The following is a 20492-nucleotide window of genomic DNA, read 5'->3' as shown; positions in this document are numbered from 1 at the left end:
CCTCACTCAGCCCCACCACCCACATTTCCAGGCTGCCTTGAGATCTAGCCAGGCTCCAGACAGATCATTATTTCCCATGACAGCAGCGAAGGTGAGCCAGCCACCTTTTATTTCAGCCTGGAGAAAAATTCTCCTGCCAGGGGATAATTGGGGCTCTCTGCAGTGGGAGGCAGCGCTGCACTGCTGAAAGGTGAAGGCTATTTTAAAAGCAGCTGAGCAGAAACTGTGGAAAAAGCTGCCCAGGGAGCTGATGTGTAACAAGCGCTGCCTCACGAGGCCTCCCGAGCCTCTTGCTCTTTAAAACTTGCTTAGATCTCCTATAAAATCCAGTTTTATTTGGTTTTTACAACCCTGGGAAGTGAACTGCTGGTGGTTCCTGCTGGCAGACCCCCCGTGCCTCTCCCAGGCCAGCTCCTGCCCACCCAGCTCTGGCAGCACTGTGTGCCAGGGGATGCTTTGAGGCTGAGATGAAAGGGGCTGTGGAGAGGTGTTGCTGCTCAGCTCTGCAAAGTGAGTCTTGTGCTGCTTTTATTTAGACACACGCTGGCTGCAAGACACAAAAATTACTTAATCAATCCTTCCCCTGGGCTGGCGTCACAGGCAGGATGGAGGCTGCCCACGCAGCTGGGAGCTGAAGATGATAAATTGCTCTGGGATAACAGCAGTGTGTCCAGCTCATCCAGGGCAGGATGTGGCCCGGAGGACACAGCACCCTGTGGTGACACAGCAGGGACACGGTGAGGGTGGCTGGGCTCTGCCCAAAGCTGCAGCTCAGCTGAAGGAATGGGAGTTTCTCCCAGAAGCTGGCACAGGGAGGACAGGCTGGAGGTGCCAGGGGTGTGGCACAGCTCCAGGGCAACGTCCTGCACTCATTCTGCCACTGCTCTCCATCAGTCACTGGAGACAGAGGGGATAATTCTGCCAGGATCCTGCAGGGGCAGTGCCAGGTCAGGCTGCCACCCCACCAGCCTCCGTCACCAGCCAGGCCAGGAGCAATTCCATGCAGAAAAGGGCGAGAAGGAATTTCCAGCCCCTGATTTTCCAGCCACACATTTTATGGCATGAAGGAATCTCCTCATTCACCCTTGCAAACAGCAGCAGGGCTCAGCACCAACCTTACAGCAACACCTTGCCCTGGTGAGCAACCCTACGAGAACAAACCAGGTGACCCCAGCCAGCACCAACCCAGCCAGGAGGGGACACATCAGTAGTGGGGGGAAACCACCCCCAAAGCAAGAGGAACAGCACTAAGGAAAGTTGAAGAAGCAAAGAGTTCCATGGAAGATGGTTGCTTGGAGCTCACCTCTTGCTGTGCTGGCAACATCTGGGGCACACAGAGTCAGGATATTGCTCTTCAGCTGCTCTGCCCTTGGTCAGTGCCCACCGAGAATTCCCCCCATGTGCTGCAGCACGTCCTCCCCTCTGCCCACTCAGCTGAACCCCAAGCAGCCCCTGTGCCCTCACCTCCTCCTCCAACCATCCCTGGGGGAGATATTCAGCTCCATGAATGGCCCAGCAGGGTGAAGAGCAGCCTGGAGGCTGGAGGGATCATTTTGGGCACCTCTGCCCTGCCTGGAGAGCAGCAGCTTTCCCAGGAGCCCAACCCAGGCCCATCCCAATACTGTCTCTTCCTGGGGCTACCAGGGGTGCAGTCCCCAATGTGCCCATCAAACCCAGCCACTTTCCTTGTGCTTTGTCCTCCCCCAGCTCCACCCCCGTCCCACCCCCAATGCAGCTCTGGCCAAGAACTCCCACAGAAGGGCTGGGTGTGGATTCCCCTTTAATTTACCACTTGTCAGGGGGAGGGTTAAAAAAATCAATAAATAAAACAACTGAGGATGCTTGAAGAAGATGAAAACCCTGAAACTGCAGTCTGCTGGTGGCTTGTCCCATTGCCAGAGGAGGGGAAGGGTGTCCCCAGCCCCTCTCTCCCCACCACCCCATCCCAGCGCCACCAGGTCCAGGTGGGTTCGGTGCAGGATGCGCTCAGACGAATGCTCCTCTAGAAGAAAATGACTCCAAAGTTCAGGACAGGGTCATTCACAGCTGGCTGGTGGATCAAACAGCCCAGAGTCGGACATGGAACAGCCCCTGGGTGAGTCTGACAGCCCCGGCTCACCCACCGCGAGGGACCCGTCCCAGCTCCTCGGCTGCCGCGGAGTTCTGAGGAGAAGCCACCCGGTGCCGGTGTCCCCGGGGCGGTGGGGACGCCGTGTCACAAGCAGTCCCTGCACAGAGCCACCTGTCCTTGGCGGAAGTCGCGGCAGGGGCAGAGGCGCCGGTACTTGGCGTGGTGGCCGGCGCAGCTGAAGAGCAGCGGCTCCTTCTGGAGGTAGCACTCGCGGACGTTCTCGGCCACCGCGGGGTACAGGTGGTTCATCTCATACTCGGTGCTGTCGCACGCGATGCTGAGCCTGGGGGCCAAGGCAAGGTGGGCAGGTCAGGTGAGCTCCCATTGAAGGGTTTTTGTCCTTCTTGGGGAGGTTCCTTTGCTGAGCTGTGTTTGCCACCCCTTGGCTACACGTGAGGGCTCGTCACCAGCCCAACACGCCATGCGGGAAGGGGAGACCCTGGCAACTCAATCCTGCAGCCCAGAGATTGCCCCTAACCTACAGGTGGCTCAGAATCACCCACAAAACCCACCCAAATCTTAGGAGTTGGTCCTTGCGGGTCCTTTGCAGCTCATAAAATTCAACGGCTCTCTTACAGCCCTTTGCTGACCAAGGGGAGACCCTGGCAACTCAACACCCACACTGGCACCCACAAAACCCACCCAAATCTTAGGAGTTGGTCCTTGTGGGTCCTTTCCACCTCATGAAGTTCAATGGCTCTCTTACAGCCCCTTGCTGACCCACAGCTCTGTCCATGGACAGAGCTCCATGGACAGAGCTCCATGGACACCTCCATGGATGTAGATAACGTTCTGTTATTGTATGTTACTGTAGATAACATTCCCTGGAAGGGACAGGGGATCAGGGAATGCCCACATGCTCCCTGTTAGCTGGGATTAGCCAGAAAACTGAGGTGGGCATCAGCAAAAGCCCTGAGGAGCAGCAGAACTGCCCTGCCCAGTGTGGATTTTAACACCCCTCCCCTCCCAGATGGAGCAGAAGCGCTGGCACTGCCCTGCCACCAACCCTTCTCAGCTGACGAGTCCCTGAGCCAGCTCGTTTTGAGGTCTGGAGGAGGACGTGCAGGGGGAAAGAGTGAAAGGCAGGCCCCAGCTGTAATTTATCACATAAAAATGTCAGCGGGACACGCGGCGCCTGCCTGACCAGCGTGACAGCTCCGGCAACGCTCGCATTTAAATTGCCCAGAGAGCAGCACAGAGCACGGTGGCAGATTTATACTCTATTAAAACTTCACCACTGTGTGTTCAAAACGCAGTTTTATAGAGAGAGACATTAAAGAGGAGAGAGCACGCGGGAGGTGGAGAGGAATGGGGTTGGAAAGAGGCGGAACCATGCCTGGAAACGCTGCTGTTGCCTGCTGAAGAGTGAAGCTGGGCCCTGCCTGCACTGTCTTCATCTCGTACTCAATGCTGAGGCTGGGGGCCAAGGCAAGGTGGGCAGCTCAGGTGAGGGCCCATTGAGGGGGTCATTGAAGGGTTTTTGTCCTTCTTGGGGAGGTTCCTTGTAGGCGGATACAATATAAGAAAATAAAGGTAGTATAGAAAGTAAACTTACCCCATTAAGGAGTTGTAGCTGAACCAATTATTAGAGATTGGGAACAGACCTGATTTTAACAGGCCACAGCTGTAGCAAATAAGAGTGTTATAAAAGAGTGGATTGGTTGGTTGAGGGGAACTGGAGTCAGCTGGCAACTGCAAGGACAAGGAGGAGTCAGTGCCTAGAGGAGGTACCTACAAGAAAACATCGAGGCAGTACGAAACTCTAGCAATATGGAACCCTTCCAGTGTAATGACAATAGAACTCTTATGCTATACTGATGACAGTTCCTGATGAGGGACTCATCAGTTGAGAAGGGTTGGTGGGAGGGCAGTGCCAGTGCTGCTGCTCCATCTGGGAGGGGAGAGGTGTTAAAATCCACACTGGGCACTTCTGCTGCTCCTTGGGGCTTTTGCTGATGCCCACCTCAGTTTTCTGGCTAATCCCAGCTAACAGAGAGCATGTGGGCATGAGGGCTCATAATTTTGGGAGGAAAGTGGGTGCAGGGGATGGGAGGAGCAAAGGGAACGTCATGTGGCTGGTGACCCCTCCACAAGCTCCCTGAGAAGGCCCCAACTCACTGTAGAAACACCTCCTCCTTGTTGAGGAACCTGAAGAAGGTGGGCTCGCAGACCAGCCCGTGGCGCCGGCACGTCTCGGTGCACGTGTGCTGGGGCTCTGACACCCACACCTGCAGCGAGGCCACCGGGGGCCACGCCTGGGGGGCCCAGCCCGCGCTGGGGGACCACACCAGGTGTGTGGAGTTGGGGGACAGTGCCAGCGGGCTTGGAGGGCTTTGCATAGCAGGAGTCTTGGTCTTGGGAGACGGAGGAAGAGATGATGGGGTGCAGAAATCCTGGTGGCAGAGAAGATAACGGGTCAGTGCTCTGAGATGTTAACAGTGGGGAAGGGAGGCCACTAGTGGGACAGAAGGACACTTGGGATGATGACTTTGCTCATCAGGTTGAGGTCACCTGCATGCATAGATGGCACATCCTGCTGTGGGGGATGAACCTCTGTTTCTCTCACCCCTTCTTCTCCCAGTGCTGCCTCATTCCCTGCAGCAGAAAGGCCCTGACCCAGCCTCAGCACCCCCAGGTGTCCTCTACCAACCCCCAGCACCTTTGGGCCATGACAAACCTCCCCCAGCCCCATCTCCTGGTGCTCTCAGCAATCAGGGCACTGGCTGCACAATGCCCACAGGAGAACAGGGATGCTCCCCAGGGAGAAGAGGGAGAGCTGGCCATGAGGACAGAGATGGCTCCCCAGGGAGAAGAGGGAAAGTTGGCCATGAGGACAGAGATGGCTCCCCAGGGAGGACAGGGATTCTTCCTAACCTGGTGCTGAATGTAGGCGTGGATCCGCTCCAGCATCCCCTCGCAGGTGTACTCGTAAGGCAGGTAAGGGTCCACCTGTGAAGGGCAAGAGCAGAGCACAGGCAGCAGCTGGGGACAGCCTTGCCCTGCCCCTGAGACAGCAGAACCTTGGGCATGGCTCTCACACCCACCAAAGCCCACTACTCGTGTCTGTCCACCAAAGCAAGCAGGGAAGAAGAATCCTAGGGCTGGAGAAACCTCACAAGAGGTTTATAAAGTGATAAAGAGAGAGGAGTACTTTGAGTTTGACCTGTTGGTGAAAATGAAATCATCTCTGTTCCACTTTAATCTCCCTTTCCTCCACTTTTAGAAAGTTATACAATCAAATCAGTTTTCATCCAATAGGTCACTTCAAACTAAAGCATGAACTGTTCCAGCTCACAAAATGCTCTGCAGCTGTGGGCAAGGAAAGAGCAATCTTTAAAAAATAATTTTTTTAAGGAACTTTCTGCCCTGGGAAGACATATTTTTCCACGCTTATTTTCCAAAGAGATGTTACATGAGGTGCTGGAGGTTGGTGCCAGTGCTGGGACCTCCCTTCCCCTTGTGTATCTCTGCAGATCTTTATTCAGGAGGATTATAAGCAAAACCACCCAGAGATAATTAATCCAGAAAACACTGCTGCTTCTATTTTCTGAGCTCTGCACCTCCAAAATAGCTATTTCCTTTTGAAGTACCTGTCAAAACCAAGCTCAAAGGCTCAGTCTGCTGAGAACCCTCTAAGCATTTCCCTGCCATAAATATCCCACCTGAGATCTCAGGCAGGCTGGAAATCACAGCTGCTTCATCTAATTACAGATGTGCACGCTAATCAGGGCTGACACAGTGACAGGCACCAATCCTGCCTCTGAATTCCTGATGGGCTCTCAGTTAACTGGGGCAGAGCCCTCTGAAAGCAAAATTGCCTGTCTCAGTTTCAGAGCCAGGCTGGGGCTGCCTGGGATCAGTTTGGAGGAGACAAAGCCCCCCTTGCTCAGCATCCCCAGTGCTCAGTCTCATCTCACCACTGCCTTCATGGGGGGCTTTTCTCAGGACCCCCTTTTGCCAGGCATAGTGCAGACAATTCCAGAAACAGCCTCATCCCCCCAAAACGCTGCAGCACATCACACAAACCCTCCTTGAGCCTGCACAGGTATCAAAGGTGATGCTCCAGGTGCAATCCCACCTCTCCAGAGGCTCCCAGGGGATCCCTGGGCATCAGGAGCCCACTGCAGCCCCTGCTCCTCTCCCTCTCAGGGGCTCTCCTTCCCTTTGCTCTCCTCTCCAGGTTTTGTTAGGATTCAGCTCGTGCACTCAGGACTGAGAAAATGCCAATTTCGAGAAGATAATTGTTTAATTAAAATCTGACAGGCTCAGCCTCTTCTCAACAGCCATGTTGTTAATGGCACTCCTCAGCTCAGGATGTCCCCAGAGCCCTGGGAGGAAGGAGGAGGAGGAGGAGGGGGGTTCTGAGGTGGGGATCACTGCAGAAGGATGCACGGGATGGCATGGAGGGAATGGAGGTGTTGGAAAGATGGATTTTGCCATTCGTTCCTCAGCTGGGAGAGCTTCCCAGCCCCAGTGCTCTCTCTGTCAGCCAGGCAGGGAGTCACTGGTGTCCCATGGGAATGCCACCACGAGAGCCCTGCTGGAACTGAGGATGAAGTCTCCTTCATTCAAAAGGAAAAGAAAGCAGGGTGGAAAAAAATCTGAACGTCACCAGACAAATAAGTAGAAAAATAATGCAATTCAGTGCTGGCACGTAACAGCAGGCTGGAACATTTTAACCAGCTATTTTCACTGGGATGTTTAATGTGCCGCTCTTTCAGGCATAGTCTGAAATGTATAATTTTCCATTATAGTCCTGTATGTTTGACTTTAATATAATGAAGCCTTCTCCCTTCACTACACCAGAATATTGGGTCTATTAAATTGCTTGTGTAAGGACTGGTTTTGACAATGGGAAAAGCTGAAGGCCCAGAAAATGGTGGTGCTTGCAAACCTCTGTCCTTCTCCAGCCTCTAACCCCAAGATAACAGACAGAATCCATGAGTGGGACAAACCTCCAGCATCCCCTGTCCCAAGGGGACACCACCTGTCTCTCTGTCCCCTGTCCCTGTGCTGAGATTTGGTCTCTGGGGTAGAGGGGTTTGGGGCTTGCCTGGTTTTAATCTTCCTTATAAACAGTTGAGGGATGCAAACCATTCAGGGAAACCCAGAACTGCTCCCAGAGAGATGAATGGCAGAGTCACAGCCTGCCAAAAACCTTGCCCAGCAGCTGGAGGGTGACCTGGAACGGGTGCCCCCTCCAAAAGGATGAGAGAGGGCAGCACAAGGGCTGTTCCTGGGGGGAAAAAACACAGATTGCAAACCCAAGCCACGTCCCAGGCATGAATCAGCTCTGCCTCCAGAAGGAAGAAGTTTCTTTCAGGCAGAACTGGGTTGGGAGGGACGCCGGCTGCATCCCAACTGCTCTGTTTGCACACAGCCAGCAGCCAGGGGAGCTCTGCCAGCCCAGCAGCAGCTCTGGGATGGCACAGCCTGCCCCAGGATGCAGCAGGAGAAACTGGGGTGCTGCAGTGACAATAAAATATTGCTGAGAATCAGCAAATCCCCCTGGGAGCGAAGCTGGTTGTCAGCTGGACCATGCCAGGATTACTGCCAGGTTCATCAGCCAGCTCCCAAATTCCCAGACAGATCCCCAGCACAGCTTCCACCTGATGGCAGAGCCAGTTTTCCCACAAGATGTCACATCCCCAAAAATGTCTTACTGAGTTCTGCCCTAGAAGATGCAAAACATCTGTGGGATATGTGATTTTTCAGTCATACCACAACAAAAAATCCCTAAATAAATTCAATTTCAGGTCAGTTTTCAATTTTCAATGTTTTCACCCATCAGGGAGGGGGAAAATGTTGTGTTTCAGGTTCAATCTGTCTGAGTTAGTGAAGCAAAGGGAAATGCATCATTTCAGATCCAGCACTCCTTTCAATAAATTGGCAGGGTATTTCCAAACAAAGGCAGGCAGATGGGAAACAAAACCATAGTATTTCATTCCAGTAATTTTGAAATGAAATGTTTTGACAGAAAAAAAATAAATTGATGGTGGTTATTCTGAAACACAGACAAATTTATTAGATATTCCAATAACAGAACACCCCACTTTGCCTTTGGGAGAAAAAAAAATGGAGTCAGTAAAATAATTTCTCCGAACTCCAGTAACTGGCTGGGAACAGGAACACTAAATTGCCCAGCTACCATCTTTCTGCTGCTCCTCCTGCTAATGCCCTTGTTTTCAATTCCTGCTGTAACAAACAGTATTTTAAAGACAAGATACCCATGGACTCCTGGAGCCAAAGCCCATAATAAGGCTTTTAAACCTGTAAGGTAGGTCAATTTTTAGGCTTAATTGCCTTGACAGCATCTCTAATAAAGCAGACCTTTCTATTTAAAAGATAAAAAGGTGGGGAGGGGGGAAAGAGGCTGCTGTAAGTTATTCACACTCACTCCCTGCTCTGCTCTGGGAGGATTTTTACAATTTCTTCAAAACCCCAGAGAGGTGAGTTGGGGATTAACTCCTTGGTGGGAAGGAATCCCTCCTCTCCAGAGTGACTTCGTGGCACAATGCAAATGGGCCTCAGTGACTGGAGCTGTTCATCTGAGGTAAATTTAGGACTTCTAGCAGCTGAGGGTAATTCCAGAGGCTGGGATGGTTTGTGGGAGGGCACTGCAAAGTGGGGATCCTGATCCAGAGTGGTGAGAGGAATTTGTCTTTACAAACCAGCTGTGGGTCTGCTCATAGATAGAACCAGCACTGAGAGGTAAAAGAAACAATGGAAAGGATTCCACTGATTGATGGATGGAAAAAGATATTTGCTTTTACAAATAAACTGCAGGTTGGCTGATAAATGAAATTGGATATTGAAAGATGAAAGAAACAATGGGGAAAAACCATAAATTTCATAAGAATTAAAAATTAAAAGAGAGGGTTGTACATTAGAGGGCAATCTCTGGTATCAGGCATTTCAGGAAGTCTGTACCTCTCAAGTACCTCAGCCAATGGGGAAAGAGAGAGGGAAATTGGGATAAAAAGGAGGCTGTGTCCTCCAAAAATTTAAGAGACCCCAGAGGAATGCCCCATGGTCTCTCCCTTTATTCAAATAAAGTAAAAGGACTCCTCTGTCTCCTTTTTGGACATAAACCTCTGATGTTTGTGGATTAATTTTCCCAACAGTAGGAATGAGGAGAAGAGCTGAGACAGGAGCTTGGTTTGGGCACACCAGGGATGGGCACAGCAGCTGCTCACTCCAGTGAGTGCCCAGTTCTGGACACCAGCTCCTCTTGCCCAGTGCCCATTATGCCACCAAGCCCTTCCCTGAAATCCTTTTTAGTTCTTTAATTTTTAACCAGACGATTAAGCACCTAAATGACCTGGTGCCCATCCAGTCAACACAGCAGCAGCACAACTCAGCTGCCCAGGAACCAGTACAGCCCTTCCCTCCATCCTCAATCTCACCATTCTTTTATCATTTTAACAGCAAAGCAGCACCAGGCTTCACTATTTTTTCTCTCTTCTCTTCTGGAAAAAGTGAAAATTTCCTTCTGTCTCCCAAAACAGCTCCCAGCCTCCCACACACAGCAATTCCTTCACTTCAGGGCTGTCTCCAGCCCAGATGGTGGAGGGTCAAGCTCTGACAGCTGGCCTGGCAGCACAGCAGCAGGGATGTCATTATTTTTAATTTAATTCTAATCGAAATACGGGAATGAATGTGCAGAACAACAACTGTTTTCCTAAGTTGGGTTTGATGAGTCTTTACAAACTCACAGGGAAAATGAACGTGAGGTGAAGAGCTGCAGTAATCACCCTGGAGGAGGTGAGACACAGGGTGATGGCATGGCCATGTTACCTGAATCAGGCCCCCAGACTGGCACAGGCACCCCCCTCTGCAGCTTCTAATGCAGGGAAAAGCAAGGATGATCCTTCTCTGAGCAGCATCACAATCCTGTGCCCCCTAAATCCCACCCAGCACAGTGAACCCCAATGTTCCAGACTGCAAGGCAAGATGTATTCTATTACCATCTGTATGGCAGATTATCTTTTGTCAAGTGGGCAATTTGCCTTATCTCTCTGAGTGATCACAATCACTCCTCCCTCAGGAGGGGACATTGCTGATAACAGCTATTGAATGTCCCTGCATGGCTGATAAGAACTACAGCATCCCACTGGGAGATGGGAGCCCAGAGGGAGGAGCCAAGCATTCCTACCTGGATATAATCTGGAGATTCTGGAACACCAGCACAGCTTCTGCACTGGATTCCCCAGAGGAACAGCAGCTGCCTCTTCCCCTGGTTCTTCAGAGGAAGAATACATCCTTCTCTCCAGGATCCCTGCTCCAGCAGAACCAGCCCTGACACTGCAGGAGGGCTGAGCCACAATTCCAATGGGACTGCTGCCAACACCCTGACCCACAGGGTGTCAGGTTGGGTTCTGACTCTGTCAGTGTTGTTTTGGTTACTGCATTGTTGATTTTATCCTGGTTTTTTGTCTTCCCTATTAAAGAACTGTTATTTCCTGTTCCCTTTTTTTTTTTTTTTTTTTTGCCTGAGAGCCCCTTAATTTAAAATTTATAGCAATTGGGAGGGATGAGGAGGATTTACATTCTCTGTTTCAGGGGAGGCTCTTGCCTTCCTTAGCAGACTCCTGTCTTTCCAAACCAACACACCTGAGCCCACACAGCCCCAGGCAGAGCCTGAGTTCCACAGCATATCCCTGAACTCCAGCTCATCCCAAGTGAAGCAAATGGCCAGCAAAATGGCTATCAACACTTTCCTCCCCTCCAGGAAAACTGACTTTAATAATTTGGACAACTTGAAAGGCTCCTGCCACAGGGTGGGAGCTAAATATTCATGAGAGAGTGTTTCCAGAGTGGGCACAGCAGGAGTGCTGCCTTCCCTGGGGTTCTCCCCTTCCTTACATCCCTCACAGAGGCAACTCCTGAGTTATTCCCATTGATCTTCTCCATCCAAAGGAAACAATCAGTGAAGTGAGGGGAAGGCAGGTGGAGAGGGCTGCATCTTTCTGGGTTTATCTTTGTTATCACACCAGCTTGCAGAACTGCTCTCCCCCTGCAGCAGCCTCAGCCTGCTGCTCCCAAACCTTATCTCAGCCTTCCCTTGCTCCAGGCCTGCCCACAGGATTCCCAGGGGATCCTTCAAAAGCACAGCTCTGCCCTGGGGAAACACCTACAATGCCAAAGGAAGGTGGGAGCACCTGTGCCCCTGGGGCTGCAGGAAGGGACCAAAAAATCCAAAGGAGAAAGGAAAAGGGAAAGGGAAAGGGAAAGGGAGAGCCAGACTCCAACATCTGCTGCTGCTTGTTGTCTTAGGTTGGAAATGGGGGTCTGTATTCTATCACCATCTGTCAGAGCTGGGGCAGTTCTGTGCTGTTCATGGGGCAGTTTTTCCTTTATCTCTCCCACAGCCAACCCTCCCTCCAGGAGATCTCTGCTGTCCATGGCCACTGAGTGTCCCTGCAGGGCTGATCCAATCCCAGCATCCCATGGGGAGATGCTCCGCCCAGGGGAGGAGCCAAACATTCCTACCTGGATCCAACCTGAGCCTGGCACAGCACAGCAGCCTTTGCCCCCTGCATTGCCAGAGGAGCAGCTTTCTGCTGCCCTGCATGGCCAGAGGGAGCCCAGGCCCATCTGCAGCAGCCCTGGAGCTGCAGAGGAAAACTCCCCCCTTGTGCAGGATCCCTGCTGCAGCAGAGCCACAGCTGGCACTGCAGGAGGGCTGAGCCCCCATGGCATGGGGCTGGGACACCTCCCTGACACACAGGGGGGCAGGGACTGCTCTGACTCTGGCAGTGTTGTTTTGTATTATTGCATTTTTATTTTTATATTTTCTTTTAATATTTTTTTCCTAATAAAGAACTGTTATTCCTATTCCCATATCTTTGCCTGAGAACAAAATGTCAAAATTATAATAATAATTATTATATAATATATAATATAATTATTATTATACAATTTCAAAATTATAACAATTCAGAGGGAGGGGGGGTTACATATTCCATTTCAAGGGAGGCTCCTGCCTTCCTTAGCAGACACCTGTCTGTTCAGACCAAGACATTTGTCCAAACCCAGCAAGGGGGAGGTCACCCCAAAACTGCTCTTAGCCCTACCTCTGTCCTCATGATGGTTTTGATGGCAGCTTCGAACTCCTCAGAGTTGTTGTAGTCAACAGTCCACACGTGGGGTTTCCCAATGAAGTCCTCAGCATATGGGTGTTGGGAGGACACCTGAAACACAGCAGTGCCATCTGGATTTTGCAATCCCTGCTGGAATGGCTGCAGCTTCCTGCTCACAGCTGGATGGCAGAGAGGAGCAGCAGCCTCACACACACAGTGGGGTTTAACCCACTGCAATAGGGAGTGCTGGAAAATGGTTTACTCTGAATCCAGCTGCTCCCCAGCCTCAGGATGATGTGCTGTAATTCCCACTGAGTTGGGGTGCCCCATTCCCAACACACTGAATTCCTTTGGCAGCGTGGAATGTCTCCAATCTACTACAGGAACAATTTACCCTTGATCTGAGCCATTCTGTGGGTCTGATGGTAAAAACCCCCAAAGCAGGAAAGGCGTGTGAAGGCACCACATCTCCCAGGTTTGCCAGCTCTAGAAACAAGGCAGGGAGAAAATCCATTGCCACTGAAGGCTGGGAAAAGCTGGCACTGGGAGAGAGCAGTGCTGGAAGCTGCATGACCCTGATGCCACAGGCAGCCCACACACTGGTACTCCACAGGTACTGACATCCTTGCTTTTCCCTGGGCTGCCCACACAGGTGATTTTTGGGGACCTACCTCTTCTGTTTCAGCCCTGATCTCCTCTGGAAAGGGAAGAGAGAGGTTGCTGAGCAGAAGATGTGTTTTGGGGGCACCATAAAACATTTCAGAAGGGCCTGAGCCCCTGCCAGCTGGGGGAGAGGAGCTGTGTGGTTCATCCCCCTCAGTGCTGTCCTTCCTCATCTCTCTCCTGGAGATTGATCCCCTCTTTCTTCTCCAGCACAGAAACACCCCTAGGCATTTCACAGCCCTCACCCTGGCTCCAGGCTGAGGTACAGCCCCAGCCCTGCCCAAATGGGTGTTAACACCAAATTCGGGGGTGCATGGGGCAATCAGGGGGGACAGGACAGCTCAGTCCAGCTGCACAATTAACACCAAATTTGGGGGTGCATGGGGCAATCAGTGGGGGTAGGACAGCCCAGCCCAGCCCAAATTAACACCAAATTTGGGGGTGTATGGGGCAATCAGGGGGGGTAGGACAGCCCAGCCCAGCCCAGCTGCACAGCCCCCAGCTCACTCCCTGCTCAGTGAGGGAGCCTTGCACTGCATTATCCACTTTATTAATAATAAAAGAGGCAATTTTCCCAAGCCTTTAACTTTTAAAGAGTTCCTGCTCTACTTAGATTGAATTCCCAGCGCTGGGCAAGCCTGGGAGGGATTTCATAGCCCTGGCACACTGTGCAGGTGCCGGTGTCCCTCTGGGGGGACAAAGGGATGAGCGGGGGGCATTGCCCTGGGCTGGGAGCAGGGTGTGGGGACCTGTGGGTCTGGGCTGGTGGGGAAGGGGCTGGGGGTCTGCAGAAGGCTCCTGCACAACCTTCTCCTTGGAAACCCCAAACCTACAGCAGAGCCCCTTCTATCCAAGGCAAATCTCCAAACAGGAACCCCATCTGCAGACATCCACAGAGGAAATCTTGCCCAAAAAAAGTCATCTCAGCCCGGCAGCTGCTCTTCCCCAGGCTGGCCCAAGGCCTGGTGCCAAGGGGGTGGCTCCATGCAGCCCCCACATCACACTTGTGTTATAGATATATGTTATAATATTGGCTTTTTGCAAATATTAAAATGGATTCTATATGTGCAGGGCTAAAGTAACTTTGCTATGAAGACACAGATTTATTTCTGTTGTTAACTGAAACTTAGAAATAGCTTAGAAACTTAGAAATATCTTATATAGATATGCTTGTGTTAAAATGCTTGCTTGGATGGGATAATATCCAAGGAATATATGATGAGGACCCTGCTACTGATGTGCCAACTATCAACACTTACCATTGGTAGAAACTAAGGCCCAAAACTGAAGGTGATGATAAGAATGGATTAAAACCACAGCCAAGGAATATGCATGCTCTAAAAAGGCAGATCTGAGGTGGAGCTATGCTAAACAATTCTGGGAATATGTAAACTAGTTTTGGGGAAAAGTTTACTATTATATTTATATTTGTATTTATAATTTTAATATTTACTATTAGTAAATATAAAAAATATAAATATAATAGTAAATATTACCTACTAGAAATAGAAATAGAAATAATTTGGAAACACCCTTTATAGACCATTTCTATTGCATTAGCCTGTGACATATTAATAAACAATAGAAATATTGTATAATATATATAATTGTAAATATAAAGCAACATAAATATATTGTATTTATACAATATAAATATAATAGTAAATATAAAACAATATAAATATATTCTATTTATATTGTTTATGCATATGTCACAGGCTATTGCAATAGAAATAGTCTATAAAGGGTGTTTCCAAATTAGCAGGTGTGCTTTTGGCTGAATGCACAGAGGCACTGGCAGCAAATCCTTGCTTTATTGTCTTTGTCTTCTACTGTCCTTTATTAAACTTTTTAAGTGTTTACAGCAGAGTGAACTGCTGCATTGTGATTTCAGGATTTACCTCAGAACCTTGTCCCTCCTCTGATAATTCCCTGCCAGCTGTGTCAGTCACCTCTCTTTTCCCCTCCCAGCACTGTCTGTCCATCCTGGAATTCCAGAAGGGCATCGAGTGATTGGCAGATCCAAAGGATACCCTCTACCCCTGGGGGGCATTGGGCCATCCAGGTGTCCCTTTGTCCCTTTGACCCTCCTGTACCTGTTTGGTGGCTCCCTGCCCCTTCCCTCCCCTCTCCCCGGGGTTCAAAGGAGCAGCAACCACGGGCTCAGGGAGTTCTGTTGGAGCTGGTGCTGCATTCAGAGGCCTGTGGGCCAGAATAAAGCTCTGGATCCAAACCCTCCATCAGAACCCACTCCTTTCCTTCACCATCGCCTTAAAGCTTCTCCACAGAGGGAGACCTGAGGAGCAGCCCCTGTTATGGGGGGAAACTCCATCCCACCACCACCTGAGCTCCTGCAGGCCTAGACTTGTCCCCACAGGCCCAGTGCCGCACCCAGGCAGCCAAAAGTGTCTCAGGGTGAAACAGCACACACCCAGCCGGCCCAAAGTGTCTCTGGGGTGAAACACCACACACCCAGCCAGCCAAAAGTGTCTGTGGGGTGAAACACCACACATCCACCAGCCAAAAGTGTCTGTGGGGTGAAACACCACACACCCAGCCAGCCAAAAGTGCCTGTGGGGTGAAACACCACACACTCAGGCAGCCCAAAGTGTCTCTGGGTGAAATCACCACAGTTGCTGCTATTCGGTTCAGCACCAAGGGCCAGACAAGCTCAGGCACGTCCCATCCAGCCATATTGGTAATATTCCACCAGTGAACAGTGTTTTCCAGACTTGCCTCTCGGGACGTGGGCTTCCCGCGGAAGAACTCGTGGTTGAGGGAGCTGTGGGGAGGGTTGAAGCGCGCCTGCAGGAACACGCAGCCGTTGGCGATGGCCTCCAGCGGGGCCGGGCCCTCGTAGGGGAACCCAAAGCCAATGAAGAGCTGCAAGGCACAAACACAGTGCTGCTGAATTGTCGGAACCCAGGACATCCTCCTGAGCAGAAAGACCCCTGCCAGGGGGCTCAGAGACCCTGGCACAGAGCACAAAACACCTGTGGTTTTGATTATGACCCATGGAGCAAGTTACCAACCTCAGATGAAGATCTGCGAGCCATGACAGTTAAGTAGAATAACAGTGAATTTATCATGGGGTGAAAAGGTAGATTTTGGGGTTTTCTAGAATGGGTGTTCAGGGGGCAAGATGGAGGGATCTGGGCATGTCCAGCCTTTCTCCTTCTTCTTCTTGGCCTCCATCTTCTGCAGTGATGTTGGCACTTTGGGATTGGTTTAGCGTAGAAGCTCACTGTCTAACATAGGTGACAGGTATTGGGAAGTAATTGTAAATATTGCACACGTAGTTTTTAGTATATAAAGATAACACTGCCCCAAGGGCAGGCAGAGTGCCTGGACTGTCTTGCTAATGGACATCAGCTGGACAGGAGAAAATATTTTATAGATAAGGAACCTTGAGACTGAGAACTAAAGAGCTCTGACTCCTTCTTCAAGCACCAGACTGGGGAAAGAGACTTTCTAATGTATCTCAGGGTCACTCTGACCAGCAAGAGGCCACGAGACTGAGTGATTTTCCCCAGAAGGAAACCTCCCAGATAAACCCACCAACATCCCCTCCCCTCTCGGCTGCTCTGCTCCTGCACACCAACTCTCTAAAGGGGTTCAACAAGTTATGCTGAAAATTCCCCCTTTTCACAGAATTCATAGAATGACCAGGTTGGAAGAGACCTTCAAGATCATCAAGACCAGCCCAGCCCCAACCCCTCAGCTAAACCCTGGCACCCAGTGCCACATCCAGGCTTTGTTAAACACATCCAGGGGTGGTGACTCTACCACCTCCCTGGGCAGCCATTCCAGAACTTTATCACTCTTTCTGTGAAAAACTTTTTTCCCTGATATCCAACCTGTATTTCCCTTGGTGCAGCTTGAGGCTGTGTGCTCTGGTTCTGTCAGGAGAAAGAGCCCAGCCCCAGCTGAGCACAGGCACCTTTCAGGGAGTTGTAGAGAGTGATAAGGTCACCCCCGAGTCTCCTTTTTCCAGGATGCACGACCCCACTCCATCAACCACAGCCCACTTTGCACAGCCATGGAGTTTCCAGGAGCTGCAAGATCCCCCATGGTGCTTACAGCCATCACTTTGGCCCTGCATGGAGCAACATTGTTTTGCCACAGCTGTTTGGGCTGGTAAGTCAGGAATACTTCCCCCAGGCAGCAGCTGAAGGCAACGGGGATGTGCCCACACCCACACACTGCAAGAATCTGGTTTATTTTTATCACAGCTATAAGGTGAAAAAAAAAAACCCACCCCACTCAGCAATAAATGAATTAATGAGGAAACTTTGCACTCTGCCTGTGGACCCGTGGACAGTCTGCAAGGAGAAACTCCTTAGACACATCTTGATCTGAAATGTGCTCTGCTTGGCTCCTGCCTAATTATCCCTCGTGGTTAATTATCCCAGCTGGGAGTGCCTGCAGGCCTGGGAGGGGCACAGGTAATGGGGGACAGGGTCCTGGGATGGCCTCACCCACCTTTGCCTTCCTCAGCAGCTGCTGGAACTCGTGCTGGGGCAGCAGCCCGTGGTTCTTGACAAATGCTGGCACCTCAGGTGGCCTCTGTGTCTCATAATAAACAGTGCCATGGATCTCCATGTACTTGTTGAGGATGGCCAGGAACTTCTCCTTGCCCTGGGGAGGAAGGCAGACATGTGAACTACACCAAAGGATGGGTCTGACCTCCTCCCTGTGGTTATGGGGGTGTTTAACTCTCAAACTGCTGTGCCAGAGCACCTGCCATGCTTCAGGCAGACCCACAGCAGTGCAAAATCCCCACCTGTCCCTCTTCATTTCTTGGAAACACATCCTGGACTGCCCCAGGCTCCTGGAGAGCCCCAATGGCTGCAGGATCCATCACTCTGATCATCAGGTTCCTGCCTCCCCTGTCCCCTCCAAGGGCAGCTTCCACTCTGGAGCTGCTGAATTAAAGGCTTCAGAGGGCTCAGAAGGAACCTGAGCTTGCTAATAGCCTCTTATTCCAAGTAACAAGTTCCAAGGATTTTCTCATTCAGATTTAATCCTGTTTCACTACCTGGAAAATGAAAGGGGTCATCAATTTTCTTCTCTTGGAGGCTTCCCTCCTTTTGCTCCAAAGCAGCCTTTCTTTATTAACAATTTCTTTACTGGAGAGTTTTTTTGCTTGAAAAAAACCACAAAGGGCCCATCCTTTGGATTCTGGATTTTCCAGTGCTGCAACAGCCCCAAAAGAGCAAAGACCAGGGGGAATAAGGATTTCTAAATGGGGAATTTGAGGAAACTCTGTATGTTGCCTTAAACCCTCCTCAAATGCTGAATTTCTGCCCTCAGCCATGGATCCCTGGAATCCTCCAAGGCTCTAAGGCTTTCCCAGCTTATTAAAACTTCAGCTCCTATTGTGAGCCAGAGGCAAGAAGTTCAGAGGGGTAGGAAATGAGAAATAAAGGGAAGGGAGGTTTAATGAAATGTTTCTAAATGTCAAAAACATCCTGCTCTGGAGAGGGTGTTTGGTCCAAGGCTGGTAAATGAGCACCTGGCTCCAGAAGATGGAGGTGGTCTGTGCCTTTCTAGACCTCAAAATCACTCAAAATAAGGAAAAACTCCTCTATTCGCTTTTTTATTCCATGGAGTGTACAAGATGGGAAGCAAAGGCCAGGCAGTCTGGCCTCAAGGAGCCCCAGCCTCTTCACCCAGCAATAAATGACCCAAAATATGCAGTTTGGGGGAAAAACTGATGTTGTTTGTGAGTTCTGACTCAAAACAGCAAATGCCTGTAGCACCCTGGGTGGAGGGAAATGTCCATTCTGGGGTTTGAACTCTCTTTAGTGCCTTCCCAAATTACCTTTGCTAAGCTCCAAGGAAACTTCTGGATAAAAAAGGGCAGGGGAACGGTAGAAAAATAAGACAAGATGTTGCAGTTCTCCTAAAATGAGATTTAGTGGGTTTCAGTAGGGCTTTTAGGGAGCTCCAAACCAGGCAGAGGCAGGGGGGATTTGTTCTCAGACCTGGGCAGGGATGGAAACCCCACAAACACCAGCAAAGAGGAGACAGCCTGGCTGGATCCTGGCTCACCACAAGCATCCCTGCTAATTAGCAGCTGCTAATCAGGAAAGCTGGGAAGGGGAGGAGGTACAGCCCTCACTGCATCAACCCATATCAATCCCAGCAGCTCCAGAGGACCCAGCCCACGTCAAGGCAAAGTCGAGTCTGACAGAAACCTTTTCTCTCCCGAGAAGAGGAGCAGAGGCAAAGCCCAGCAGCAGCTGGTGTGGTACAGTACCTGCAACTGGAGCAGCCCCAGGCAGTGCACAGAGGGAAAAATAGAAATAAATCAACAATGAGACAATGAGAATTAGCTCCTTTTTACAGCCCTGGAAGAAAAAACAGCTTGCTAGCTCTGGATAAGGTGGGGGGAGCATGCACAGCCCCTCTGGAGATGCAGGGGGGTGTTTTTGGTGCCTCCCCACCCCTCTCCCTCAAGTGTTCCAGGCTCAGGGAGCACAACCCCTTTTCACAGAGTGCTTGAAAGCAGACACAAACTATCCCCATCATAATGCAGCAATCACTGCAATTAATTAGTGGCAATCATTATAGCTAATTACATAAAATCATCAATATGAAATCCTCAGCCTCAGAGCCTGCTGGGAGGAAGCACCGCCCAGAGCAAGGAGCAGGGAATGGTGTCCCACCAGCCTCTCCCTGTTTGTGGGAGGCTCTGGATGTGTCCCATCACTCCCCCAGGACCAGGACAAGCATGGTTCTCCACAAACACACCCAGATCTGCACCTCCACAGCTCAGGGTGAGATCCAGAGGCTGGGGCTGCCTCCCAGCCCTGCCTGTGCCTACCCCTGCCTGCCTGGCTTGTCCCCAGCAGCCCAAGGACACCCACCTTCCAGATGCTGGCCTCCTTGCCATACACCACGGCCATGCTGCTGACTTTGTTGGCCTTGATGAGCTGCTTCTCAGTCTGGTTGAGCTCCTCTGACACAAAGCCCATGAAGGAGTTGTCAGGGGTGTGAGCTGTGGGCACCAAGGGGAGGAGACAGACAGCTGGAGAGATGTTTTTTGGGATTTCCTCAGGGGTGGGGATACAGCCTGAGATGAGCTTGGCTCCAGAGCCTTGCTGAAGGAAAATGGAACTTGAATCCCTATCCAGGCAGCTCATGAAATCCAGGCTTCAGAACCCACTCGAGCAGCCCTTCACACAGTGAGGTGTTTTTAGGCTGCCAGAGGGGCTTCACACAGCCAGGAAAATGGAATGCTTGAGTCACCCAGAACCTCCCCTTTTTCTTCCTCTATCCTGCATCTCCTTTCCAACCCTTCTATCCCATTTGCTGTGGGCTCTCAATAAAGGTGCACTCCTTTTGATTGATACTGAAATCTCCTCTGTGTAATTTTTGCACTGTGAGATCAGTGAACAAACCATCACGACCTGTAGCAGGCCCTAAGCCTGCAAGGGCTCCCTGGTGGTCAGAAGCCTAAGACAGGAAATGCCAAGTCATGGTGACTGTGCTAGAAGCCCCTGTTCTGCCTTTGGACCCCTGCTTATCTCTCTCTAAGACTATAGGTCACTTTCCTTTAACTCTTGCTATTGGACCATTTGCAAAACACCTGAATCCTATATAGAGAGCTG

General features: G+C 50.8%; 1 protein-coding gene across 1 annotated transcript in view; it reads right to left on the bottom strand.

Moving 5' to 3' along the window:
* Positions 1 to 1763: 1763 nt before the first annotated feature.
* The window catches only part of MGAT5B (alpha-1,6-mannosylglycoprotein 6-beta-N-acetylglucosaminyltransferase B), an 80478-nt gene continuing 61749 nt past the window's right edge, over positions 1764 to 20492 (bottom strand). The window contains exons 11-17 of the mRNA XM_064728303.1: positions 19749 to 19879; positions 17359 to 17514; positions 15613 to 15759; positions 12208 to 12324; positions 5006 to 5080; positions 4250 to 4524; positions 1764 to 2414 (exon numbers count right to left, since the gene is read on the bottom strand). Of these exons, the coding sequence (XP_064584373.1) occupies positions 2216 to 2414; positions 4250 to 4524; positions 5006 to 5080; positions 12208 to 12324; positions 15613 to 15759; positions 17359 to 17514; positions 19749 to 19879 (1100 nt within the window). The 3' untranslated portion in view covers positions 1764 to 2215. The remainder of the gene's footprint in view (positions 2415 to 4249; positions 4525 to 5005; positions 5081 to 12207; positions 12325 to 15612; positions 15760 to 17358; positions 17515 to 19748; positions 19880 to 20492) is intronic.

Source organism: Zonotrichia leucophrys, chromosome 18, assembly GCF_028769735.1.
Source record: "Zonotrichia leucophrys gambelii isolate GWCS_2022_RI chromosome 18, RI_Zleu_2.0, whole genome shotgun sequence".
NCBI lineage: Eukaryota > Metazoa > Chordata > Aves > Passeriformes > Passerellidae > Zonotrichia > Zonotrichia leucophrys.
This window is presented reverse-complemented; position numbering and strand designations above follow the sequence as displayed.